Source organism: Aureobasidium namibiae, assembly GCF_000721765.1.
Source record: "Aureobasidium namibiae CBS 147.97 unplaced genomic scaffold scaffold_26, whole genome shotgun sequence".
Lineage (NCBI taxonomy): Eukaryota > Fungi > Ascomycota > Dothideomycetes > Dothideales > Saccotheciaceae > Aureobasidium > Aureobasidium namibiae.
The window spans coordinates 66,272-92,786 of record NW_013581183.1 but is presented as its reverse complement, the minus strand read 5'-3'; the positions used below and the strand labels follow the sequence as shown (position 1 = coordinate 92,786).

Genomic DNA, 26,515 nt, shown 5'->3' with positions numbered 1-26,515 from the left:
GAGTTATGCGTCTGCTATGGTTAAAATCAAGCCCGGGGTGAGCACGCCATTTCGCGTCTTCGAGCTCCACGCTGGGCTGCGTCCACTATTGGACCATCGTATCCATCCTCATCTCCTATCTCCACCATTTCACTGTCGTTGTTCTGGCCTGAAGTGTCGCCATACTCGAGGGCACATTATCTTGCATCCTGGCTCAACGGTCTCAATCTATCGAGGATAAATGCGCCACAGTACAATGGCGAGCAGGGCTCTTGAAATCACGAAATCTCTATAATAATGTTTCTGGGGCATTGAAATAGGCCTGCAATGCTCTTGCAAATTGTTCGATCAGACCAATCTTCCAACTCTCCATCATGACTTCAAAGGAAGTGTTCTCGGTCACAACCGATCCCAGAACTCCATCTGAGATCGACGAGGCATCCGACAGAAGTTCTATCGATGCTAGAAACCCTTTCAAGGATCCAAAGGTCGCCGAATATTATCGTACCTTGTACGAAGAAGCACAGTACGAGTCTCGCGAAGCCTTCGACCCGGAAATCGAATGGACAGCCGCAGAAGAGAAGAGCCTTGTTCGCCGGCTGGACTGGCATGTCTGTCTCTGGGCGTGTGTCATGTTTTTCGCGCTACAACTTGACCGGGGGAATATCTCGCAAGCTCTTTCTGACAACATGCTCGACGACCTCGGCCTGACTACGAACGAATACAACTATGGTAAGCTCTCACCATCTTTGCAAGCATTTCCAAGCTAATTCCAGACCAGGCCAGACTTTGTTCAAGTTGTCGTTCATGGCAGCTGAGGTTCCTTCTCAACTCGTCTCCAAGAAGCTGGGACCTGATCGATGGATTCCGATTCAGATGATGCTATGGTCCATCGTCGCTGCTGCACAGGCCGCTCTTAGTGGTCGCTCAAGCTTCTACCTCTGTCGCTGCCTGATTGGCGTCCTCGAAGGCGGTTTCATCCCTGACCTTGTGTTGTGGTTGTCATACTTCTACACCAGCACCGAGTTGCCTGTCCGTCTGAGTTTCTTCTGGACCGCGCTTAACTTGACCACGATCCTTGCCTCGCTTCTGGCTTTTGGCATCTTCCATCTTGACAATGCTCATGGTCTTGAGGGCTGGAGGTGGCTGTTCCTGATTGAGGTGAGAGTTATGCTTTATTGTCATCTGAACGATTACTGACCAAGTTTTCAGGGACTTATGACTTTCGCTATTGGTGTGGCTTCCGTCTTCCTCATGCCTGCTTCGGCAGTTCAGACAAAGACATGGTTCCGTCCCAAGGGCTGGTTCACGGATCGCGAGGTCAAGATTGTCGTCAACCGTGTCCTGAGAGATGATCCATCCAAGGGCGACATGCACAACAGACAAGCCATTACGATCCGTCGTCTATGGCAGTCCCTAACTGATTATGACCTCTGGCCGGTGAGTTGCTCTGCTAAAATCTGATATAGATCACCACTGACACACAAACAGATCTACGCCCTTGGCTTGGTCGTCTTCATTCCTGCCACTCCCGTCACCAACTATCTGAGTTTGACACTCAGACATCTTGGCTTCAGCACCTTTAACACTAACCTTCTCACCATTGTGCCAAACGCAGTCACCATCATAACTTTGCTGGGTATAACCTGGCTAAGTGAGAAGGTGAAGGAACGCTCTTTCATCGCTTGCATCCAAAACTTGTGGATGATGCCTTGCTTGATAGCATTGCGCTGGTGGTCTGGTTCAGGAGTCAATGTCTGGGGTACATATGCTCTGCTGGTCGTTCTTCTTGGCTACCCTTACTGCCACGCCATCCTCGTCGCATGGACATCACGTAACGCCGGCTCGGTCCGTACGCGTACAATCTCTGCTGCTGTCTACAACATGTCAGTCCAAGCTGGTGGTGTCATTGGCTCGAACATCTACCGTCAGGTAAGTTCCTATACCCTCTCTTGTTTCAAAACAGCCCCTCTAACATTCCCCTTCAGGACGACAAACCACTATACCACCGCGGCAACATGCAACTAGTCGCCGTCAACTGCCTAGCCATTGCACTATACGCGCTCGCCAAAGCATACTACGTGTTTAGAAACAAGCAAAGAGAAAAGAAATGGGGTGCTATGACTCAGGAGCAACGAGACGACTATATTCAAAACACCACTGATCAGGGCAATAAGAGATTGGACTTCAGATTTGCGCACTAAAGCTTTTATTGCGCATTAGAGGGAAAAGAGTAGAAGAGATTGATGTTCAAGCAAAAGTATTGAGTGCTGATGGGTTTCGGATGTTTTGTATATAGAGTATATGAGTTTGATGAGTATATATGCCATGATGTATCGATGAAGTTTCCAGACAAAATATCAGATACCACTTTGCACAAACCAGAATTGACCTCAGCAGAACTCGAAGCAATGTGGACACATGCTCTCAACCACATTCGATGAACATTTGAAGCACTGACGAGCTCGAATATGGAGGAAAAACCATAGCGAGTGGGTAGGGAAGATAAGAGGACAGGATGCGATATGAGTTAGAAAAAGACAACTCCCGCGTAGTATTACATAGTACAAAAGAAACTGACGAATCAATGTTCACTATCGTGATCTTCCAAAGTGATTAGAGTAAACTTCAGTCACAACCAACTCGTTATTTGACCTTCTATTCGATGCCTCTTAATTCATTGTAAGTGTCAGGCGAGAAACATCTGGTAAGATTCATTCGGTGCGAAAGATGGTTCTCCGAACAAAGAAGAGCTGGCCAGTGAGCAGTGGGATTTTCAGTCACACGGTTGTACCGAAAGCAAAGAATCTTGAAGGTCACTGAGCAGTCTTGAGGGGGAGTTGGAGGAGTCCAAATGAATTCAAAGCAGGAAGAAAAAGACCCTTCGAGAATGCTTCAGTAGAATAGACTAGATCAACCCAACAGCGATCTTCCACGCCTGTGAGAAGGAGCCCGGGACGTATTGTGCAATTGGCCGGCCATTGACAGGAGTTTCCCAGAGTTTTGTTTCATGATTTTGTGTTTGCGTCGGATAGGACCAAGATTCAATGACTTACTAGGTCAGGCTATAGATGAAGCAATGCAGGTTCCCGCAACATGCAACAAAGAACGACCTACCGAACAGTTGCACAACAACGTCACGAGACCTTGGTGTTGGAGCATCGGCTCTCCGACTGCGACAAGATTTCGCTGTGCTTACCATGCTGTGCTAGATATCTTGCCAGTCCGCTCCCCAATTCTCACTCAAGCAAGTACCTCATCAGTCCCCAACATGCCGACCACCATGTCGTCCAACAACGGTCAAGCGACGGGCGTGAAAGTATCAATTTTCCTTCGCGATGAGAAAAAGTCCTGCAAAGAGCTACAGAAGAAGATACTGAGCAAGTCACACCGAGGTCCAGCAAAAAGGTAGCACAAAAAGCTGACGAGAGCCACAGAGGACATGCCAATCGCCATACCCCAAGGCAAAAGCTTCACCATCCAAGCCGAGCACAACGGAGCAAAAGCTGGGGATCCCTCAGTCATTGCAAAAGTTCTCTGGAAGGAAAAAAGAAGTGGTGAAGTGTTTCAAGGACACTTGAGTGGACCTGCGTCTCATAGTTTGTTGTTGGCATTGACTGGGCTGAGAGAGAAAGCCCAGGAGATGGCGAGAGCTGGGAAATGACAATCCAGACACCAGGGACATGTGTTGTTGAAGAAGAAGAGTGTGGCTGTGGAAGGAGATGAGGATGCAAAGAGGGAGGCCGAGAGGGAGAGTATGTTCATGTTGCCTGGGTTGTCATTTTCTGGGTTTGAAATCCCGCTGGGGGATAGGCGTTGGAGTACTGATCGAACATAATCACTGGAGAACTTTGAATGATAGTCTACCGGCGTGCAAGTGTTATGGTGAACGATGAACATGAACGAGTGAAGGTTGATGGTTAAAAGTGCTGCCAAGGACATTCCCGAGGCGCCATCTCCGCTCTGCGCCTGTTCCACCAGAGGCCCATCTTTCACTTATCCGTCACTTCTATTTTCTATACAAAACAACATCGCAAATCAGCCGCTGTCAGGCTCTAGAACACACATCATGGATCTCCTGCAAACAGTGCGCAAAGAAGGCTCACGAGGCGGCCGCAACGAATTCTCCTGGCAAGATGTTCAAAACGATCCACACCGCCAAAACTACCTCGGTCACTCCCTCATGGCGCCCGTCGGCCGCTGGCAAAAAGGAAAGGACCTGAGCTGGTACGCAAAAGGCGAGAATGGCGAAGAACTAGACGAAGCTGCACAAAGACGAGAAGAATTGAGGAAGATCAAGCAACAAGAGGAGGATGAGATGTTGAAGGCCATGGGACTGCCTGTGCCGGACAGAGACAATGCAAACCTCGAGCCCGTGGCGCTGCGGCCAGGTATCGGAGCGCAAGCCAATTCTGCTGCAGAGCCAGACAGGCGAGAAAGAAGCAGGAGTAGGAGCCGAGAAAGAAGACACAGACGCCATCGCGACCATGATCGCAGCAGGAGTCGTGAGAGAAGACACAAGAGACGGTCACGTTCAAGAGATGGTGACAAAGACAGACGACACAGACACAGACGAGACGATCGCGACCGCAGACTCGACGAGGCAGAGCCTAGGAAACATCACAGCCGTCGCGAGCGCTCAAGGTCGAGATCCGTGGAGCGCAGAAGACATCGGAGTCGCTCGCCGAGGGACAGAAGAGAGAGGGATGGCGACAAGCGCAGGCGTCATGATTGAATCACAACACCGACACAACAATACCACCGTGGAGAGACGGGGAGATGAGGACCAGGGAGACCCGGGAGAGTAACAGGCTATATGTTGAAGCATTGATCCGCGTTGGCAGTGCTTATCAGATCTTGATGCCGCGCGAGCCTGCGCATCTCTTTAGAGTTCGCTATGAGCAGGACGCGGCTTTACCTACCGTTTATCCCCGCTTATCGTCAGATGACGTCTACAGTTTCAACGACACGATGGACCTCACTCCCTCGGGTTTCGGGAAGGAAGCACCAGAAAGAAGTAAGCAGAAGAACGGCAGTCACGTCATGTCACTCGTGTTCCTCCAAAGAGCCTCATCGATAGATTAACCCCTCCACCAATTCCCCCACGCATCTCTCCTTCTTCCCCCTCACAATCCGATATATTCCTATACCACAGCCCACCTATACATAAAGTACGTGTTCCTGCATCTCGGTGCATCAATGTCCCTCGTGGCTGGCTCTAACAGTCTGATAGTAAACCGCAACAATGGCCGAGGAAACCTTCTACCGTGACCAGATCCTGTGTACGTTTGCTACCTCCAATGGCTCCCTCAACGCCAATATCATAATTGCAGTTGCCAAAGAACACACAGAAAGCGGAATCGTTGCTAATCAGAGCACAACAGCAAACGCAGCAGTCCTCTTCCCCGATACCTTCCGCATCGTCCTCCGCGCAGCAAAGGCCGAGGGCAGGCAAACCTACGAAGCCGTTCTCGTAAGCGACTACTTCCCACCTCCAATCATCCACCGCCGAATCATATATCTCTCTGTACAATGCTAACGCAATTCCCCAAAGGTTGACGGCTCATCCCACGACATCCTCCTCGCCGGCGGCCCTGGCCTGCATAGCATCCAAGAAGCCCTGGCAAACCTGCTCATCGCGACTAGCAACCAGATTAACGATTACCTGGGCAAAAAGACTTTGGAGAAGAATACTGGCAAGCACCATGCCAGCGGTCAGCATGGATCTAGTACTGGTACCAGTGGTACGGCTGGACATGCATGATCGCAACAGCATGATTTGATCATGAATAATGAGTATGGGCTGAGATAAGACAGAGTGAGAGGCAAACGATGGTATTGTTGATATTCTGAGAATACAAGGCCCTCATGTTGCAATCTGCTGCTTCGAAAATTGTGTTCTGCCCTTGTCGATTTTGTTTGCATGCCGGTCATCTCATGGTCATCTGGCTGATTTATGGTCTCGACATCTCGCGTGAGTTGACAACTTATCTGTGACCAAGCAAGCTCGTTGTCAAAGCATGAACAGAGCCTAGAAAAGCAACATACATGACGATAAGTTGATAGAATCATTCTTGATCGACGGAAAGAGAATGCAATGATAAAGACAGGGTGGTGCATTCAGCGAGAAAAAGCCAGGAAAAAAATAAAGACAAAATACGGGTACTCAATCCACGAAATCAACAAAAATAATCAAAGATCAGCAATAGATCATAACAAAAGACCATGGGCAATACACGATACGAGCGCTCGACATGGTCTGAGTTCCAAGTCGTTCAGTAACGAAAGCAAAATCGCAGCGTCCAACAACAAACAACAAAATCAGATGAAAGGGACAAATGTTGGGTTGAGTATAAGGTGAGAGATGATGGAGAATAAGGGCTGCGGAAAGAATCGTCCAAATCGTGGGATGGATGCAAGAACGTAATTCCCAAGTTTTTCAATGCATTCTATCGAGCATCACGACATTCACCACACTAATTAATTCCCTAGTCAAACGCCATGCCCTGCCACAAGACGCCAACTCCTCATCACCCACTTGACCATTCCCTCATCCACGTCTTCTCTCTCATCTCCTCACTCTCTAGAATCCCCACTGCCGACACCAATTCACCATCATCTTGCTATCCACAGCACCCAAGCCTCCAAGCGTCCCACTAGCCTCCACAGTCCTCTTTGTATCCAAGCGCGGCAAACTTCCCTCTTCGACTGCCAATCCAGCGTAAAAGTCTAGTAGCTTGATACCAGGAATATTCTTCATGTTTTCCTCTGTGATGTCTTGATTTTGCATCTCGGCTAGCCAATCCGAGAATTCGACAATCTTCATTGTAGAAGAGGCAGAGGTGGATGAGGAAGGTGAAGAGTAGAAGTCCACAATAGCAGGCACCAGATCCCTCCAGTGACTTATCTCAGGATTGACGAGGTGGAAACAATCGAGTTTATCCTCTTCCTGCGTGCGCAATCTCGTCTCGCAAACATCCAACAGCACCTTTGCAGCCGCATCGGTAGGAACCCAGTCCACTACATCTTCATTACCCAGTGTTCTCGGGATCTTGCCAATGGCTTTTGAGCTTGCGACAATAGAAGGTAGCCATTCTTGACGGTTCCAAAGACCCTTCTCAGCAGCAGGACCGGCAAGTTGGCCTACACGGACGATGGTGGATGCGATAGTGCACTTTTCAGCCGCAGAAGCAAGGATGCAGGAAGCCACGTGCTTGGACTCGCCATAGCCCTGTGCAAAAGGCAACGAGTGATCTTGCATGAACACCTCGGGCACAAACCCTGAGTGGCCACTAGCATGCCAGTTTCCAGTACTCGCGATGGAGGAGATGAAGACAATGTGCGGGTGATAGGTTGCTGAAGCGCTGAAGTCCACCACGCGGCGGGTGCCTGCAATGTGTGTTTCTTCGAAAGATTCAAGACCCATGTTGAAGTCTACTGCCCATGCATTGTGGATGAAGATGTCGACTGACGATTGCAATTCTGCGTATATCTTCCCATCAAGGCCGAAATTCTCCTTGTTGAAGGAGGTTTGCAGGAAGACGACTTTGGAGAACTCGGGGTTGGCGCCGCGGTCGATGAAACCGGCCTTTTGACGTTCGCGGGCGTCTGAGCGGTTGAGGCAGTAGATCTTCTCGACAGACGGGTTGGCGATGAGGTTCTCGAGGAGGTAATTTCCTAGAGAGCCTGTGCTGCCTGTGAGGACGACTACATGGTTCTGAGGACGAGGGTTGTAGCTGACCGGAGAAGGTAAGTTTTGTGTGTACTTCTTGATCATGTCATCCATGTTCTGCTCGCGCGTCTTGGTGGGAGTGCCATTGGCGGCCTCGCCATGCAGAATGTTACTGACAGCCTTGGTCAGAGCATCGATGGTGGGATTGCTGTAGACCATGCGAGGTTTGAACGCTGCATCACGCGAGCCTTCTCTCTTGGGAAGAGCATGACCGATAGTGTTTGCCAGAGCAAGTACTTGCAGCGAGTCGATCCCGAAGGAGAAGAGATCAGCCTCGTAGCCTTCATCATCAAACAACTGTTCAGGAATCTTGGGCAAAGCAAGACGAATAGCTTCCTTGACGAACTCGCGGATAGTGGTCTCGTCGGCACTAGCATCGATTTGACCAAGCGACTCAGCAGAGCCCTCGTTTGAGTACAAAGCCTCAATCTCTGACTTGTAGAGCTCGTTGGTCTTGCGACGCATGATGCTGCCCTTGGGCGCTCTCTGGAACGGCTTCTGAGGACTAGCGATGGCAATCTTTGATTTCCAGACTCTGCCGTGAGCAGCCATTTTCTCATTGGCTTTCTCAACAGCAGGCCAGATTTGCTCTAGGAAAGCTTCAGGGTCAGTTTTGGTGTTTGTTTCCAGGATCAGACCAGCTTGGAAGCGACCCTGGCCGACTACCAAAGCACCCTTGACGGCAGGATGGCCTTCAATGTCCTTTTCAAACATGACAGGGTTGAACTTCTCGCCGTTGCTGAGGACAATCACGTCGTCGTTGCGGCCTTTATACTTCCAGAGACCTTTCTTGGTCGGATGTTCTTCGTACAGATCCTTGGTACGGTATTCGTCGAGCTCTGGGAAACTCCAAAACGCGCCTTGAACAGGATTACCAGGTACACGCTTGATCACCATCTCGTAGAGATCTCCAGAAGGCTCCATAACAGCACCAGTGTGTTCGCACCACTCGAACCAGCCCCAGTCGGCACGATCTTCAGTGATGTAACTATCCCAGAAAGTACCCTCGGTGGAACCGATGATAGTCTGGATCTGAGTTGCTTCAGCGATACGATCGCCAACCTCCTGAGCCAGAGGAGCACCAGCAAAAAAGATAAAGTCAAGCTTGGCAAGCGTGTCCATGCCTCCAGGAGCATCAACGATATCCTCGAGAATGGCAGGAGGGAAGAATCCAGTTTCAGGCTTGGCTACCTGAAGGATTTCGAGAGTCAGATCGGCGTTTGGCGAACGTCCCACAGGAGGCAAAATCAAAGGTCCTTGCGCATAGATAGACCTCAGTCCCATGAAGAAGCCCATAGCATGGAACCACGGCAGACTGCAGAAAGCTCTGTCGTTTCCAACAAACTTTTGTGCTCTCGATTCGCGACCGTTGGTCATTGGGAGCACACGAATACGATCGAGGCAAGCGAGATAGCCATTACGAAGGTAAATTGGTTTGGGGATGCCGGTAGAGCCAGAAGTGTGAATGATGGCGACAATTTCGTTCGGATCACTGCTTACAGTACCCTCGTAGTGTTCAACATCTTCTCCCTCAAGAAAGTAATCCAGAGGAGGAACCTCGTAGGCTTCGATGGGTGTCTTCTCATCTTCTAGTGCAAGGACCTCTTCTCTCATACCTTGTCCATGCAAGAACTTCTTGCTCTGTGTACGTTGCAAGATGGCACGTTGGCCTTCCTCGCTGTTACGTGTTGAAGCAAGAAGAACTTTATAACCAGTCTTCTGAGAAGCAATGATGGCGAAGATATATCTGATGTCGTTTTGGCGGTCCATGTAGGTGATAGTCTCTCTTGATGTGCTTGTTCCGATGGTCTTTTCCATCCAGCGGGCCATCCTGCTGACTGCTTGTGATAGCTGACCAAAAGTCAAAGACTTGTAACCATCTTGGAGGTTGTCGTTGTTTCGCGGTACTTCGACCCATTTTGTGCCAGGTGCGGTTCTTGCAATCTCGTCGACAATGTGAGGCACTATGCGAAGGGGAAGGTTGTCGTAGGTTGATGCCATGATGTTTGAAGTGAGGATTGATCAGGTAAGTATTGGTATGGTTGGTCTGATTCGTCTCTGTGATGTTGAGTAAAGCGGCTGTAGATGTGATCTGAAGGTCTTGGAGAAGAGTTTAGAGTCAAGAAAGCAGGAACATACTTATATACCACACCTCTGCGTACACGAACGGCATCGAGGATCCGACATTTCGAAACCTACCACTTGAATGTTAGGATGCCTGTCCGACACGCGGTCATTCACACGGCGATGCGGCATAAACATCTTCTCGGCGGCGAAACATCCGGACAGCAACAAAGCGCGACCCATGTCATCGTATCACGAGAGCTTTGATGGAACAATCAGCACGAAGCAGCGTTCACACTGGCTCGCATCGGAAGCGAACGCATCAGTGACGTCGGAAAATGCGTGCCGATTTGTGGAGCACCTGGAAATCAACAAGCATCACTGCTTCAAATTTGCCTGAGGATCGCCATACTCAGCCCTCTGTGATCAAAGCATTACGATTGATCGTATGGAGTACAGAAAAAGGAGAGCGTTGCTGCAGAACACTATCGGGCTTCGAGAATGAATCCAGGGCACGTCAGCGGAGCGGTTCGCAGTAGCAGCTGCAACATCACTTTCTTCCTCTTGCAGGGAGGAGGTTCGTCCGAAGGTCGCAAATTGATGGGTAACGTCGTCCGGGCCGGCCCTGCCGTGCAGTGCCAATCTTTCTAGTTGGTTTGCCAACTACGTAGGTAGGATAGGGCCTGACTTGACGCGAAACACACATCGCGAACTCTGTCATGAGCTACCGCTGGCTGTGCAACAGAACAGCTCTGTCGCGTCTCGCAACTTTGCTCGCATCGAACGGCAGCTTCGTTGTAGAACCCCGAGACTTCTCCGCGTGCTTTGGTCAAAGAACGCATCCGTGTAACAACGGCGACCTGTCTCTTCACGAAGAACCGCCGAATAGTATGACAGCTGTCGTTACGAATCCGACAGCAAGATCGTAGTTCAAAGATGTCAACGAACGACTCAAGTAATCGCTCAAACTCCACCCGCAAAACTCGGCAATGCTTGTCCACCTCCAAAATTGCTTGGCTTCCTCACGGCAAACTCGGACGGAACGCGGCTGTCTCGTCCTCCGTGATAATACCGACATCAATTCTTGCATGATCGAGCATTCTCCCAATCCATTCTCGACATCAACCTTCCAAAATCGTGCTTTGCGATGCCACGCTTGCTCCCTCGTGTGCTTCACCATGCACGCAAGATAGATCCGTTGTTGCCGCTTGTGTTGCAAGCAACCCGCGACCTAGCCTCTGCGAAAAACGAACTAAGATGGTTGAAAGAATTCGTCATTGAACAACAATCTCGACATCCCAAACATGACGATCGGAAAGTTTTGGATCAGAGGCTTCGCCAAGTCTGCATCGATAGAGCTAGAGGGAAACCGCTCCAATATATCATGGGCAGCGAATACTTTGGCGACCTGGAAATCTCGTGCGAAAAGGGTGTTTTGATACCAAGGTAGGTCTGATCCCTCCATCTCTCCAAAGTAGGTCACTTCTTTCTTTTTCATTTCGTCTGAGCAAAAAGGGGTAGGCAAGAAACAGCAACATCGGTAACGCACTTGATAATCCTCCTACATCATAGCAGCAACAACAAGACCAAAACACCTTTGCCAAATAATCTAAAGCTGTTGGATTTATGTACGGGGACGGGCTGTATACCTCTGCTCTCTCATTACCTCTTCACAAGCATCCACAAGAGGAAAGCAGAGAATTTGGAAGTAGTGGGCGTGGACATCTCACCCCTCGCCCTCAAACTCGCAAAGAAGAATTTGCAAAATCTTATCGCCGAGGGTACGATCCAGAAGAAACCGAATCTACGGTTTTTGCAAGCGGATGTACTCTCCTCGACAGATGGTCACGGAGATGCAGCGATACCGTCGCTGAAGTCTGCCTTGGAGCATTACAATTTTACTTCTGACCTAGCAGGGAGTGGGAAAAGCAGTTGGGATATCATCATCTCAAACCCACCCTACATCTCTCCTCAGGCCTTCGCTCGCACAACAACGAGGAGTGTAAAGAGATATGAACCACGATTGGCTTTGGTGCCTCCTTGTTCATCTCCTTCTTCTTTACCTCCATCTCCCACCACTGCTCTTTCCGCCACTACTCCGGCTTCTCACAATCCTACTTCCACCACTACCCCTTCCCGCACGTCTTCCTCTTACACTTCTCCTTCTCGAGCCTCCCTCGCAGACACAGCATCAGACAAAGATACAAATCAAGGCGACCTCTTCTACCCCCACCTCCTTTCCATCGCTGCCTCTCACTCCGCAAAGATCGTCCTCTTCGAAGTCGCAGATCTACAACAAGCGATTCGCGTTTCTGCAATGGCAATACACCAAAACATCTGGGATGGCATACAAATATGGAGAGATGATCCCAGTTCCCATCACCATCAACAAAGTTCTGCAGAGATGGCAGGAAAAGTGGCAGCAGAGACGGTGGGAGACACGGCTCTAGATGGAAAAGTCAAAGTTGTGGGACAAGGGCACGGGAGGTCAGTGGTTGTGTATAGGGGTGTTGGTAAGCAGTGGTTGGGCGTGGAGGATTGAATTCTTGCATGCGATAAAAGGGGCTGAAGATGTCAATGGAGTTGTTTATCCAACAGTAATAAAATTTGTAATTCTACACTTGGTATTCACGATCATGACAAAATACACCTCAAGCCCCTCCTGAAGAACCGCTGCTTCTCTTTTTTCTTGATCGGCTTCTCGTAACCATATCCGAACGTGGGGTCCCTGCGTCGAGCCAAATATCCTTGCTCCCGCTGAGGTGCAAAACCATGTTGTACAGGCAAGGCCGCGACACCTCTGCTTTTCAACTGCTCCTTCATTTCTGGCAAACTCAGCTTCCTCACTACCTTCTAAGCCGAAATGCCCGCACTTGGTCCAGCACCGACGCGCCAGCCTACCTTGACCAATGTTTCACAAACACCATCAGTGGAGTTTCTGACCAAGTCTTCGTCAAGTTTGACATCGCCTTCTTGGTAGAGGTTGATGACCGTAGAACCTCCATACTGGAATGCACCCAGACATTCTCCTCTGCGGATTTCTCTGCCGACGTCAATGCCAGAGTTGTATTTGATACTTCCCACCAACATTGCTCCAACGGCAATGATCGCGACTCGGGAGCTTGAGCCTGCGCGCTTGACAATCATCACACTACGTCTGTTTTCGCAGAACACATCTAGAGTGCCTGATTCATTGATGGCTTGGGGGTTGACGGTGTAGTATGCGCCGGGTATTTCGGTGACGGATTCGATGGTGCCGGAGACGGGGGAGTGCCAGCGGTGGTAGTCTTGGGGCGCGAGGCGGGCGATGACGATGGAGCCGTTGTCGAAGGTGGAGGCGAGGGGAGTGGAGTTTAGGAGTTTGGAGACTGTGAAGCCGTAGCCTTTGATCCAGTACTTTCTTGCGAGATCGATGGTTGGGAAGGCTGTGAGGCGGCAGTCTGCTGGGGAGGAGACGACGAGATCCTGCTCGACACGTGAGTCAGTAGAGTGTTGCGAACTGGAGAACAGAGGGGAGGCTAACGTTTCCTGGCTCATCAATGGGTCTTGCATCCTCTCTGATTTCTCTCGAGAAGAAGTCGTTGAAGTTCCTGTACTTGGTCGGATTCGGCTCCTTCATCTCGGACATACTCTCCTGCAGATTGAAGCTCTCGATAAACGGCACGATATGATCCACACTTGCGGGATCGTCATACTGCCTGCCCATCTTCCTACTCTGCTCTTCCAAAAGCTTGACGGTGCGTCTCCACTGCAGAGCCTTTTCTTGCTGAGACCCATAGTACAAAGCATGCATTCCCACGCGCACGTAGATGCTCATGGGTTCAAAGGTCTTTTCGCCGGTCTTGCGGTCAATGACGTAGTTGCCCATGTGCCAGGCGGATTCCATTGCCTCGAGGCTATCGTAGGGGAAGATGCGTTTCAGCCATTTGTGCGACTTTTCGTGGTTTGAAGGGGTGTGGAGGGTGGACTTGGGGTCTTCGGGGGTGGCTGCTTGGTCGGTGATTGTGTCGAGAGCTGCTGCGGTGGCTTCGAAGTGGGCGTCGCTGAGCTTGTCTGTCATGGTTGTGGTGGATGATGGGTGATGGTTAGGTGGGTGAAGGTATAAGATTGGAGGGCGGGAAGTGTAGCAGGGAGGAGAGTAAAGTATGTCAGGTATTAAGCGATTGTATGATGTAGACGTAAAGGGAGAAATGTCATGTCAGTCAATTGCATCAATGGCGTCTGCAGAGCTGCGCGTCCCTGATGACGGAACAAGCTTGAAGCTTGACCACAAACAAGCTTTTGATCTGCTCCTCGTCCCTGGAACCTCGGGATAATCTGGCTAAATCTGAAGGACGCGCAACATTCCACCACGACATTCTCTCAAGGATGCATCCAAAAGTGACGAACATCTGTCACCATTGCTATATTAAACTTGGTCGTTACGAGGCACTTCCAGGGGGCTACGAGGATATCAAAAGCCTCAGAGACGTCGTTGCGAGAATGAAGCAATTCGACCAATTGGCTGCAGCATCATCAGATCGTGGTACCTCCTAAATCCTACAGGGTGTTCAACTCAGAGACAAGTCACGAGCAGCGGTTAGAGCAACAGGTTTACTTTGTGTCAGGTATTTACAATTCTATCGCTGGCCAAAGTCCAAAGCTATCTACAGCTCGTCATGTCCACCGGTACCGCCAACAACAGGCACCTCAGGCATAGCCATGATCTTGACAACCAGACTAGTCCAGCCAGTGAAATGCTGTGTACGTTGTCCATCACCAGTCTCAGGGTTGTATTGCTCCCAAGCAAAGCCAGTCTTTTCCCAAGACTTGAAAACCGTGTCAACGAGATTTTTGCGGAGATCGGTGTAGATCTTGGCTGCACGCTTTTGGTGAGGCCCAGCAGCCGAAGCAGTGTTGAAGAGCTCCTTGACAACGAGGTAATTGATTGGAAGCCACACAGGGGAACGCCAGTAGTTCTCTTCGGTGCCGTAGAGCTCATCCTGAGGAGAGAGGGAGCGAATGCCGTGAGGAGACCAAAGGTGCTCGGGTGAGCTGATGAGGTTGAGGACTTCGCCGAGGTGAGGGTGGTCTGGCGCCATGAGACCAGCGAAGAAAGGCGAGAGTGAGATGTAACCCTTGTGACAGACGAGGGCATGCTCTTCGTACTCGTCGACAGTGGCATCGCAGTATGCTTGATCATCAGCGGACCAGTGAAGGTCGTCGAGGTTGCGGATGATGGCATTTTCAATCTTCGAGTAGGTTGATGCATCGTCTTCCTCGGTGAGAGTGGTTGCAATGCGCTTCATAGCGCGGGTCATCATGCCCATCCAGGACATCAGATCGACGTGAAGCTCGCCGGGGTGAGGAGGCTGAGGACGAGGGTAGTCATCAAGACCGGAAGTCAAGAGATGAGTCTTGGTGCTTCCTCTCCAGCGGTAGCCTTCCTTCTTTGAGAAGGCGGGACGGTCATAGGATTTGAGATCACCAGCTTGAGTTCTACGGAACCATTCGTAGTGCTTCTTCAGGAGGGGGTACAGATCGCGGAGGTATTGCAAAGCAGCCTCAGGATTGGCGAGAACGCCGTTAGCATTATCGGAACCCAGAACTTTTTGGCCAGACTTTGCAGCAGCAATCTTGTCGAGGAACGAGTGAATGACGAAGAAGAGAGTGGGAGGGTTGGCGTAGTGAGGGTACTGAGTCTGGAACTCTTGAGGCACCTTGCTGCGAGCCTCGGGACCGAGAATTTGTTCGCGACCGATCCAGCCATCGTCGTCCATCAGGTTGAACCAACTCTTGATGATCTGTAGAGTAAGATCTACATCCCAGTCGATGATGGGAAGCAAATGGAAACCCTCATCCCAGAGGAAACCACGAGGGAAGAAGGGTCTGGATGGTGTGCCGGTAAAGAGCTCATAAGGTCCTTCGAGCTTTTGTTGGTTCCTTGCTCTTGCTTCTGCCGTTTCCTGCCAGAACCCTTCGTTCTCTTCCTCATACTCGGGTGCATACGAGCGGTCGACGACGGAATCTCCGTGGAAGTAACCAATACCTCCGATCAAGTTGGAGAAGAGTGACTTGGCTAGGCCGGTGTACTTTTTGTCGCTGAAGGGTTGCTGGGGCTTGAATGACTGGATGAAGCGCTCGGAGAAGGATTTGATGGTTGTCTCGATCTTCTCTGACAGATCTGCCGACTTGATGGGCGTAGAGCCGGAACCCGACGAGAAGATGACATCGAATTCGAATGCGCCCTCGAAGACCTTTTGCACAAAGTGCATGTTACCAGCACCGGGAGCATTGGAAATGGTGAAAGCTTGCATCGGGGGAGGCATGGCTTCGGCCGTGTAGACCTCGATGTACTTGTCGAGAGTCGTCTTCATCGAGGAGAACAGGACGGCTGTTTAGAAGTCAGTCTCGAGTAGGAGGAGTCGGAAATGTAGAGCTTACGCTTAGCCTGCCATAGAGCAGCCTCAGGGATCTGCACACTGTGGACCAGAGTCTTGTCGATGGGCTTCTCCTGGAACGAGGGATGAATGTGAGTAGGCTTCTCTCCCTTACGGTCCACAATCGTGACAGTGAACGTGCCCAACTCAGGAGTCTCTCCAGCAATGACAACTTGGCCATCAAAGCCGTTCTCGTTGTCCTCGTCTTCGGCGTTGTCGACGACCAAGCTTCCGAGACCCTCGACGCCAATGTTGAAGACGATGGTTGACTTGAGGTCCTCTGCAGCATCCTCTCTCGGCACACCTCTGATTCTTGCACCCCAGGAGCCTCCATTAGAGCCATGCTCGGGGAACTTGACAAAGTCGGTGGTGATGTCAATCTGGTTGCCAGCATCGTGAATGGTCTGAGAACCACCAGTCCTGGGATCGTATGCATCCCAGCCGTAGCCGGCCATACCCTCGTGTTGCTCGCATGTGTATCTGAAGTTGTTTTGGACAGAAGCAAAGTCCTCGACCTTTGCCCACAGCAAGCCAGTAAGCACGCTCTTTGGCAATCTTGGTCTCACACCAAAGTACAAGTTAGGACGATAGGGACCCCAGAGAAGCGAATCATTGGAAGCCTTTGTGAATGGCGAAGCAACATCCTGGGCAACTGCAGTCTCGGGCAAGAGCTGCAACAATGCCACAGCGGCCGATAGTAACCACGGAGCCATGATGTTGAATTGTTGATTGCAGAAGAAAGTCTGGCGAAGCAACACGTTTCGCTGTGTCCCTGATCGTCATGGCTTCACCTTTTTGCGGGGCGAGCTTTTGGAGCACATTATCTCCGTCAACAAGTCCGAAGCATGTATAAGTACACAAATCCGTGTAAAGCGATGTCGGCGACGGCATAAAATCTGTACCAATGAGTGATTGATGATTGGCTTGGGGATTTTATGTCGCCTCTCCAACCTGTCAATTCATCTGTCTTGTGGAGTAGACTGTGTTGATTGAACTGCTGTTGTAGAAGAGTCCTTTGTGTTCTTGTTATACTTTCTCAAGAATGCCCATCCTCCGTTTGAATGCGGCATCCGGCGCGAGACTGCGTCTGGTCAGTTGGACGAAGCTTTGTGCCTATACCAATGACTAACGCTATACCAGGCCACAGCCAGACTCAGCACTCGTCGTCCTGCTATCCGAGCCACCGTTGTTGCCTCTCGACACATCCTTCGTCCTCGCCTATACACAACATCAACACCGCTACGAAATGCCTCGTCTCCCGATGTCTTTCCTTCGCTGCTCGACCAGCCTGGTATCTCCGACTACCTGAATGCTGAGCAACCCGTCGCTGCCCCCCAAACCTTGACAGAGAAGATTGTCCAGCGTCACAGTCTCGGTCTCGCCCAAGACAAGTTCGTCCAGTCTGGCGACTATGTCACCCTCTCCCCCCAGCAATGCATGACCCACGACAACTCATGGCCTGTCGCAACAAAATTCATGTCAATTGGTGCCACAAAGATCCACGATCCCAAGCAGATCGTCATGACCCTTGATCACGATGTTCAGAACAAGACGGAAAAGAACCTACAAAAGTACCGCCAGATTGAGAACTTTGCAAAAGAGCAGGGCGTCGACTTCTACCCTGCTGGTCGTGGTATTGGTCATCAGATCATGGTTGAAGAGGGATACGCCTGGCCTGGCACCCTCTGCGTCGCTTCAGACTCTCACACAAACATGTACGGTGGCATTGGCTGTCTCGGAACGCCCGTTGTCCGTACCGATGCTGCTTCCATCTGGGCTACTGGTCGTACCTGGTGGCAGATTCCCCCTGTCGCAAAGGTCACTCTCAAGGGTGTCCTTCCTGCCGGTGTCACTGGAAAGGATGTCATCGTTGCTCTGGCTGGCCTCTTCAACAACGACGAAGTCCTCAACCATGCTATCGAATTCACTGGCTCTCCTGAAACCATGCACTCTCTCCCTATCGACGACCGTCTTGCCATTGCAAACATGACCACCGAGTGGGGTGCTCTTTCTGGTCTCTTCCCCATCGACGGTGTTCTCCAAGGCTGGCTGCGCGCAAAAGCCACCGAGGCTGCTCTCTACGAGGACGCCGCCCTGACTTCATCCCAGACTGCCACTCGCTTCAACCACCAGAGGCTTGACACTCTGTTCGAGAAGCCTCTGACTGCTGACAAGAACGCCAAGTACGCAAAGGAACTCTTCCTCGATCTCGAGTCTCTCTGCCCTTACGTCTCAGGCCCCAACAGTGTCAAGGTTGCCACTCCTTTGAACGAGCTCAACGCACAAGACATCAAGGTCAACAAGGCATATCTCGTTTCCTGCACCAACAGTCGTCGTTCTGATATCGCCGCTGCCGCAAAGGTTTTCAAGGATGCAGCAGAGAAGGCTGACGGTGTCATCCCTAAGATCCCTTCTCACGTAAACTTCTACATTGCCGCTGCTTCTCTTCCTGAGCAACGCGCTGCTGAGGAACAGGGCGATTGGCAAGTTCTGCTCGATGCTGGTGCCCAGGCTCTCCCCTCTGGTTGCGGTCCCTGCATCGGTCTCGGAACGGGTCTTCTCGAACCCGGCGAAGTCGGCATTAGTGCCTCCAACCGTAACTTCAAAGGTCGAATGGGCAGTACAGATGCAAAAGCCTACCTCGCCAGTCCTGAAGTCGTAGCTGCCTCGGCTCTCCAAGGCAAGATCGCTGGCCCAGGGACCTACCAGAAGCCCGAAGGCTGGAACGGCGTCATTCGTGGTGAAGGCGATGGCGTACCCGAAGATCAACGCATGATCAGCATCGAAGATGCCCTGGACATGCTCGTCCGTCAAGCCGAAGAAGCCGTCGCCTCAGGCGAGAAGGAAGTATTGGGCGCCAGCGCAGAGACCTCTTCCTCCGACGAAGGCAAACTCACCGACATCCTCCCCGGCTTTCCCGAAAAGGTTACTGGAGAAATCGTATGGTGCAACGGTGACAACATCAACACCGACGGCATCTACCCCGGCAAATACACCTACGACGATGCCTTTTCCTCCTCTCCCGACCGCATGGCCACCGTCGTCATGGAAAACTACGACACTGAATTCGCCTCCATCGCAAAGGAAGGCGATATCCTCGTCGCAGGATTCAACTTCGGCTGCGGTAGTTCTCGCGAACAGGCCGCTACCGCCATTCTCGCAAAGAAGATCCCCATGGTGGTGGCAGGAAGCTTTGGCAACATTTTCAGCAGAAACTCAATCAACAACGCGTTGATGGGTGTCGAAGTACCCAGATTGATCCAACGCCTGAGGGAAACTTTTGACACGCCCACTGCTTCTGCTCAAGGCACAGAAGCCATCACCGAGCCCGCACAGAACAAGCAATCGCTGGACACACCGCCACCGGCACCTACCTCCACTCCCAGTCAAGAAAAGAAGTTGACAAGGAGGACAGGCTGGACGTTTACGTGGGACGTCAGACGCAGTCAAGTTGTTGTGCAAGAGGGACCTAAGGGCAAGACTTGGAGCCAGAAGGTTGGAGAACTGCCGCCGAATGTACAGGATATCATTGCTAGAGGAGGATTGGAGAAGTGGGTTGGTAAGGAGTTGGCTGCTGCCAGCAAGATCTAGAGCAGTGAGTCAAGTGTAAAAATTGAGATCTCATGGCGTTTTTGTCTTGGGTTGATCGTGAGCGATAGTCGTTATGTACAGGTTGCAAATGAGCAAGCACTGCAGAGAATTGTAACTTACATGACGTCTTGCCTTTGAATCCCTTTCTCACCATATTTGTGCTGACTTCAGAAGACCATCAACAGGAATGACTAGACTAAGCTCGAATATTGATTTTCATCTTCGAGAAAGAAAAGAAAAAGCACTCTGTCTGGGAAACAAATTGGACATCGCCGGTGTCTGACCTGTTGTACATGCTAGCCCGCGAACCGAGTATATCGTATGGCAAACAAGATATAAGAAAAGACGAGGAGGAAACAAGGCAAAGGGAGCCGCTAGTCAGGTCTGTGACCCTCTTATATCCTTGACTCCTTCCCTCGATTGCTTGAAAACTGTCTTGTACATTTTCTGACTCTATAGACACTGGGAGAGCGGTCGAGTATACTGGATCACTGACCCGGTTGTCTGGTTTCCGTGCTTATCCTTTCAATCTTGCACTCGAATGTCATCTGCATCCTCGTTGAGTCAGACTGCCAGGCTCTCAGAGTAATCTGTCTCCTCGTCATCGATGTCGAAAGTTGCATTTGATGGACTTTGCTCAATGCAGTCTGTAGTCGTTGGAACCAAGTACATAGTTCGACGGGTCTCGGTGCTCTAATGTCTGTGTCACCACTAAGAGAATTGGCTTCTCGCATCTGGGTCAAAAGTATGAGCGAAAGTCTAGTGTGCTGTGGAAGAGGATACAAGTCCAGGGGCATCATATCTAATAACCCCTGCTCTGCGCATCTAAACTCGATGAACGAGTAAACCAGGAAAGGTGCCATAAGACTCGATTTAAACATCACGAACAGACTATACAAGACAATCCACGAGCGCGACGAGTGATGGGTGTAGTAAAGATTCATCCATTACTCCATCCACTCACTTGCCTGATACCCCTTCACGTCATGCAACATACATATATTCCCAAATCCGGATTTCGTCCAACAAACAGTGGTGATGGTCTAGTGGTTAAGACGCTGCATCAAAATGTGCTTGGTGAAACAAGCCCGGTGTTATCACCATACCTCTCGGCCTATCGCGAGAATTTACTAAACCATTTCATGTCTGCTCCACTATGACAGTACTAGACTATGATCTCTCTCTTCGACAGCAATCTCTAATGCACCCTCTACCTGATCATATCTCCCAGCGCAGTCGACCAACGCCAGTTCATACGGAGTACGTACAAAATTGCGGAAGGAATACCAGTGGGCATCAATTTCATCTATGAAAACGTCCCGAGTAAGCCAGAGGGGAGAACCCATCGGGTCTACAACCCCTTGATATCTTAAAGTGTCTCTCCTCTGATCCCAATCACTGGAGCGTGCTTGTCTTGTGTGGAAGTTCAGAGGAATACGGACCTTGTCTACTTGTCTCCCTGCACTTACTTACTCTGCACTGCTCCCGACACATCTGACTATGATGCCACGATTCTTCTCTTTCGGGTGGCAAGTCCTGCCAAGGTCTTTTTGAATCTTCTGATGTGATATTTCACACATTCGATGGTGTTCAACCCTATACAGACGGATCTCCTTATATACTGCCCATGACCAGCACAAGCACAGGTCATTCCATATCACAGACATTGATCTTCTCCAATACATATCCGACAGCGTGTACCAAATCGCACTGTGAGATTTCTTCAAAGTCAAACGTACAAGAGTATGACACAAGTTACAGCCCAAGACTACTGCTCAAGCTCAAGAACATCTCTCATCATATCCAGAGCAGCAATCAACATGCCATCATGATGTTTCCTAGCCGAAAGCTGCAAAGAGATAGGCGCACCCTCGTAATCATGCTCCTCCCACAATGCACGCACATGTGCATCCAACTCGTTCCAAGGCTTCTCGTCGCCAGCAGCATAGTGCTCTGTACCCTTCTTACCCACTTTTGTAGAGGTGGGAAACGCAATGGCAGGGCAATCGAGTATATTCCAAAGGGCCGAGTATGCCAAGTACTTTGCCGTGTCGTGAGCCGCCGCGGGCCCAACGTGTAAAGGGCTGAGGATTACATCCACATCCTGGGCCGCCCAGTCTTCCGAAAAAGCAATTCTGAATGCGTCGCGCGAGACACGGAGCTTGGCTATACCGTACGCGTCTACTGGCTCGAGACCCTCCAAGTTGAATTCGGTCAGGTGGTGCAGTGGTTCTCCTGATATCTCACAGACTTGGCGGACTGAATGTCCACCATCAGGGACGTACATCTTTGAGGTCATGCCGAGTATTTCGTGTATGCTAGGGACTTTGTAAGGCTTGATCTCGACAAGCGGTGAAACCTGTAAAAATTTTTGCGCTTCCAGCAAGGCGCGAAGCACCGGAGGCTGGAGTTGGACAACGCCATCATTGAACATGATTCCGACCTTGAGACGATTGGTTTTGGAGACCTGGAGGTCAGTTCCAAGACCCTTCCATGGGAGGGGTACCACTCGAGGATCTTGGATATAGGGCTGTTGACTGAGGATGCCGTGCATGAAGAGATCAACGTCTCTCAACGACGTGCACATGGGTCCAGTTGAAGGTAGAATGTTCAATTCCGCAGGAAACGCGCCGTTCACAAATTCGCGCATGGGAAGGGTGTAGGCTGTCGGTTTGAAGCCGTAGATGCCGACGAATCCAGCGGGAACTCTGATGCTGCCTCCAATGTCTGTGCCGACACCAAGAATAGAACCACGAAGGGCTATCAAGGCTGCTTCTCCTCCTGATGAACCACCTGGAGACAAGTTGATGTTGTGGGGGTTGAGGGTACGACCGTGATAGCCATCAGTCTCGATATGCATGATGCCTTGTGGTTCTGTAGAAGGGCTCTCAGCGCAGAAACACACGATGTCATGATCAGGCTGGAAGAAAGCTTACGAGCGGTCTTGCAATAGAATACAGCACCGAGGCTACGCAGGATCGCGACCAAGAGCGAGTCTTGGGGATTATGGGCCTTTGTGGCCAGAAACCCCATGTCTGAGTCTGTGTCGGCTAGAGGAATGTGCTGTTTGACACTTATTGGCACACCGTGCAGAGGACCCATTGTCTTGCCGGTACGAGAGAAATAGTTGTCGAGCTCTTGAGCCCGCTTGAGGGCTAACTCTGGCATCCACTGCGTCAGGCAGTTGCTGATCTGGTGACATATAATGGATCTCTTGATAAACGCCTTAGCGACAGAGACGGCCGTCAACTTTCCAGCAGCAATGGCATGGGCCAGGGCGGTGGCATCGTACTGCTCGGTGATATCCAGTTCTATGTCATCGAGTATACCACATTCACGTGGTATGGGTGTGACGTCCTTCGGCGGACTTTCGATGTAATGGCGCGGGATGCGATACTCCACAGGGACTTTTGAGGCGAATTCTTCGAGAGCTAAGGCTCGCTTTTGTTCGAAGTCTGCACTGCCTGCAGGAACGGGTAGCGTTTGAATGATCGGAAGTTGTGTTATGATTGATTCCAGTCCGCCCAACGCTGTAGCGTGGATTTTGGAGGACGTCTTGCCAGGCTTGGAGTCAGCTTTGCTTGTCATGGTTGCATCGGATCATGACTCCCTGGGATCAATCTACCTTTATAGAGTAAACGAGGGATCTCTCGTCACAAATCCAGAAGATTCGTCCAAATGCAAGTGTTCCACACCTATAGCGCGCAATTGTAGATCATTGGACGACAAGCTATCAGCGCAATGAGGCTCTTCCTGATATGCAGTTGCTGAGGCGCAATTCATTTCCATTGGTCGTGCGTATGCCTCGAATCGTACTTCCATGCTCCTGTGGAGATAGAGTTTGAGCAGTATCTGGGGTCCGCAACCGAGGCTCACTATCGTAGTCAGTATGGAGGCGGGGTAAGTACGCTCCAGGGGCTGAGTGATGGTGCGGTGCGCAAATGATGCCCATTGGTCAGGAAAGAGTCAATCTCGACTTCAAGTTCGAGCGCTCGTGATACCGAGACAGTAGCGATAAGATCCCACCAACGTTGAACCTCTGGCGGTCTTGATCGTTCAAGAGCTGATAAAACGATCGCAATTACGCAATCGTCTCTGTGCTTGGCGTATCCGGCGGATGGTCAGCCTACAGGCTCATGAGTATGTGACATGGTTCTCTTCGCTAATGCCCGGTAAAGGAACATTTTTCCAGATCTTCTCCAAGTCATCCCAGTATCGCTTGATGCTCGACATGCGTAGTGCGTTCCATCGCTCCCTCACATCATTTCGCACAAGTTCAATGTGCTCGCGTGAGCACATAAAAATTCCCACAGTGTATACGGGCCAGCTTCCGAGATAAGAGCTCGACCAGGCTGCATCGTTGCGCCTTCTCCTCAGGATGGCGAGAATTTGCTCCATCTGCCAATCCGAAACGCTCGGGTGAGGCAATGTCAAGTACGAATTAGGACGTTGCGACAGATGTTCTACAAATATTGAAGCAGCAAGGATCGTGAGTCGTGCTGCATCGCTAGCTATGCAGTTGCCATAGAGCCCTTGGCCAGTCATTGTTCGAAGGCCATGCAAGAGCTCTAGCCATGCCAACCACAGAGGAGTTTCCTCCACCGCTTCGGCTAGAAGTCTTTGTCGTTCTTTGGAGGTAATTTCCACTGAGAAGCATTGTTTGATTGTTGTCATCAATTTGAGAATGCCCATATCCATGCCCAGGACTGGATTCTGCATCGAAACCGAGTCACCAAAGGCATTAGTCAATCTTCGGAGGAGACCGTCACAGACAATCCAAAACTGGGGCGAGTGTTGCCGTGTGATTTGCTCGGGCTTTGACCATTGTCCCATTGTAAGAAGAAAGACCTGAAAAGCCACGCTCTCGATCAACATCCTTCCGATGCGGCTGCACATAATGACCATGCTCGGAGAGTGGTATTCGTGTTGTAGTAGTATGGCTGCAGCATCAACATGCACCAAAGAGTCCTGAGTGGTTCCCAAACCGATGACCTTGAGAAGTTTGTCAGCAATTATCCCATCAGCTTAAGTAGCAATATCACCAACCCCGTGCAAGTAAAGCAGGATGATAGCAATGAGCATAGCACCTGATGTAGCATCAACCATACAGGTTGGCTTGGCTATCTCCCTGGACATTTCTCGCAAAGATTTTGAATAATAGTTCAAGGCGAGGTCTTGCATCCGGGGCGATTGGCCAATCAGATACAGATGGGACGCTGCGTTGGCCAGAACGGTATATCGTAGTTGTTCGCAATGAAGGACATCTTGCTGTACTTCGAGAGTGACTTGCTCGTGAAACTCACTAGAGCTTTCCGGATTCCAAAGCAGTGGCAGCAACTTGTCCATAAAATGATCTATCAAGATAGGCTCGAGGATTCCGTAATCGGTAGATTGTAGCACATCAATCGCTATATTAGTAAAACTTCTATCCGTGATCTGAGAAGACTTTGATCGGGGTAGCCAACGCCGGTCAGTCATTTGGTCATGCCTGGGCCAGGTACAAAGCCGACGACTCTGCGAACACCTGTGACAGTTAGGTCGGGTCTCGTCACACTTCTTACGACGAGCTCGACCTAGCATACGTAGCGATTGATTAGCCCCGGTTCGCGGTTCTGAAGAATCAGTTCTTACACGTCCAACAGCCGCTCTTCGCACGCAGTCGTGCGTTTTGTCTGGAGTTGTTGTTGGGTGCAGGCATGTTTGCCAGTGGCAAAGACGGATTTGGTGCAATATCTGTTACGTCCCAGTCGCGGTCCAATATTTAGTACTATGGTTTTCCAATGGGTATGTGTCCGTGAGGGGCTGATCTGAGCAACGGTTGTGTAGTGTCTGTCTGGAGAATACTCCACGACTTTGACGCTCCACATCTCGGTTGAAAGCCCCTCGTTACTTTCCAAGCATCCGTAGATCCGTTTAGACTTTTCTCGAACTCACATTGGGTCCCTATAAAGGATCCTGACCTTCTATGCTTCGGGGCGTCTGGATTTCCGACCTGATCTCTCACCTTACCTACACTTTCTTTGCATCCTCCTTATCTGTGAACGAAGCATCAATTTGCCTCGTCAACATCATAAACCCAACAAATTTCAAGGAGCATGACTTGCTCACACCAGAGTTCAAAACCTAAGCCAGGTTGATCTGTCAAGATGAGCATGCAACATGTTCGGAGACCCATCGGCATCCACAGTTGTGTCACATACATCTAGAGCTGTTGATATACAGGCATGCAAAAACAATCAGGTCCACAAACCCTATTATACCCTTTCCACCTCCATCTCTACTGATTGATGCGGGTCATCTCAAAAGATACAACATCAGTTGAGGGAGAAAAGGGAGAGACGAGAGAGGATCACCAATCTGATCACTTCCCTTCGATTCCTCCCCCATGACTTCCAAGTTTGACTACTAAGCCAGCCGTTCTCACGCATCTTTTTTTTCTTCTTTCCCACACCGTAGTCATCCAGCATGAGGTCATGGTTGATTGTGAGCGTAAGAGTGATGGTAGCGGGGGGCTGATTTTATATTTGCATCACAATCAGTAAATCTCGCAGTGATTGAGCGATCACACCTGTGTGAGCATAGCATCTCTCCACTCGTTCGTTCTAAGAAAGAAATTCCATGTAGCATCATATCGTGGGTATATAAGCCGCTTTTCACTTATCCGGACCTATATCATCTTTACACATCCACCCATGGCAGGGGCACTCGAGAAACAAGCCATCCACCATCG

The 26,515-nt window shown here is 50.5% G+C and overlaps 10 protein-coding genes across 10 annotated transcripts; 5 read left to right on the top strand and 5 right to left on the bottom strand.

The window, feature by feature from the left end:
* Positions 1-353: 353 nt before the first annotated feature.
* On the top strand, positions 354-2,183 carry M436DRAFT_76746 (putative pantothenate transporter; the record flags this gene model as incomplete). The annotated part of the gene is made up of 5 exons (XM_013567398.1): positions 354-711; positions 761-1,140; positions 1,192-1,419; positions 1,471-1,911; positions 1,968-2,183. 5 exons carry the CDS (start codon positions 354-356, stop codon positions 2,181-2,183), a joined length of 1,623 nt encoding a protein of 540 aa, XP_013422852.1.
* Positions 2,184-4,048: 1,865 nt separating this feature from the next.
* M436DRAFT_57909 (uncharacterized protein) lies at positions 4,049-4,787 on the top strand (the record flags this gene model as incomplete). The annotated part of the gene is made up of 2 exons (XM_013567352.1): positions 4,049-4,427; positions 4,480-4,787. 2 exons carry the CDS (start codon positions 4,049-4,051, stop codon positions 4,785-4,787), a joined length of 687 nt encoding a protein of 228 aa, XP_013422806.1.
* Positions 4,788-5,224: 437 nt separating this feature from the next.
* Positions 5,225-5,743, top strand: M436DRAFT_86204 (uncharacterized protein; the record flags this gene model as incomplete). Its single annotated transcript, XM_013567397.1, has 2 exons — positions 5,225-5,452; positions 5,534-5,743. 2 exons carry the CDS (start codon positions 5,225-5,227, stop codon positions 5,741-5,743), a joined length of 438 nt encoding a protein of 145 aa, XP_013422851.1.
* Positions 5,744-6,562: 819 nt separating this feature from the next.
* On the bottom strand, positions 6,563-9,712 carry M436DRAFT_86203 (acetyl-CoA synthetase-like protein; the record flags this gene model as incomplete). The annotated part of the gene is made up of 1 exon (XM_013567396.1): positions 6,563-9,712. The coding sequence occupies one exon, from the start codon at positions 9,710-9,712 to the stop codon at positions 6,563-6,565; it is 3,150 nt and encodes a 1,049-aa protein (XP_013422850.1).
* A 1,210-nt stretch (positions 9,713-10,922) lies between these two features.
* M436DRAFT_57933 (S-adenosyl-L-methionine-dependent methyltransferase) lies at positions 10,923-12,317 on the top strand (the record flags this gene model as incomplete). Its single annotated transcript, XM_013567356.1, has 4 exons — positions 10,923-11,221; positions 11,297-11,817; positions 11,959-12,147; positions 12,193-12,317. The coding sequence occupies 4 exons, from the start codon at positions 10,923-10,925 to the stop codon at positions 12,315-12,317; spliced, it is 1,134 nt and encodes a 377-aa protein (XP_013422810.1).
* A 311-nt stretch (positions 12,318-12,628) lies between these two features.
* On the bottom strand, positions 12,629-13,835 carry M436DRAFT_86202 (uncharacterized protein; the record flags this gene model as incomplete). The annotated part of the gene is made up of 2 exons (XM_013567395.1): positions 12,629-13,240; positions 13,299-13,835. The coding sequence occupies 2 exons, from the start codon at positions 13,833-13,835 to the stop codon at positions 12,629-12,631; spliced, it is 1,149 nt and encodes a 382-aa protein (XP_013422849.1).
* A 586-nt stretch (positions 13,836-14,421) lies between these two features.
* M436DRAFT_67948 (glycoside hydrolase) lies at positions 14,422-16,907 on the bottom strand (the record flags this gene model as incomplete). Its single annotated transcript, XM_013567381.1, has 2 exons — positions 14,422-16,148; positions 16,199-16,907. 2 exons carry the CDS (start codon positions 16,905-16,907, stop codon positions 14,422-14,424), a joined length of 2,436 nt encoding a protein of 811 aa, XP_013422835.1.
* A 329-nt stretch (positions 16,908-17,236) lies between these two features.
* M436DRAFT_57951 (homoaconitase mitochondrial precursor) lies at positions 17,237-19,785 on the top strand (the record flags this gene model as incomplete). The annotated part of the gene is made up of 2 exons (XM_013567363.1): positions 17,237-17,284; positions 17,335-19,785. The coding sequence occupies 2 exons, from the start codon at positions 17,237-17,239 to the stop codon at positions 19,783-19,785; spliced, it is 2,499 nt and encodes an 832-aa protein (XP_013422817.1).
* Positions 19,786-21,553: 1,768 nt separating this feature from the next.
* Positions 21,554-23,373, bottom strand: M436DRAFT_57841 (amidase; the record flags this gene model as incomplete). Its single annotated transcript, XM_013567348.1, has 2 exons — positions 21,554-22,659; positions 22,722-23,373. 2 exons carry the CDS (start codon positions 23,371-23,373, stop codon positions 21,554-21,556), a joined length of 1,758 nt encoding a protein of 585 aa, XP_013422802.1.
* A 588-nt stretch (positions 23,374-23,961) lies between these two features.
* M436DRAFT_22430 (uncharacterized protein) lies at positions 23,962-25,462 on the bottom strand (the record flags this gene model as incomplete). Its single annotated transcript, XM_013567341.1, has 3 exons — positions 23,962-24,777; positions 24,832-25,358; positions 25,417-25,462. Coding segments are annotated over 3 exons (1,389 nt in total), but the record flags the coding sequence as incomplete, so codon positions are not given.
* Between the last annotated feature and the right edge of the window lie 1,053 nt (positions 25,463-26,515).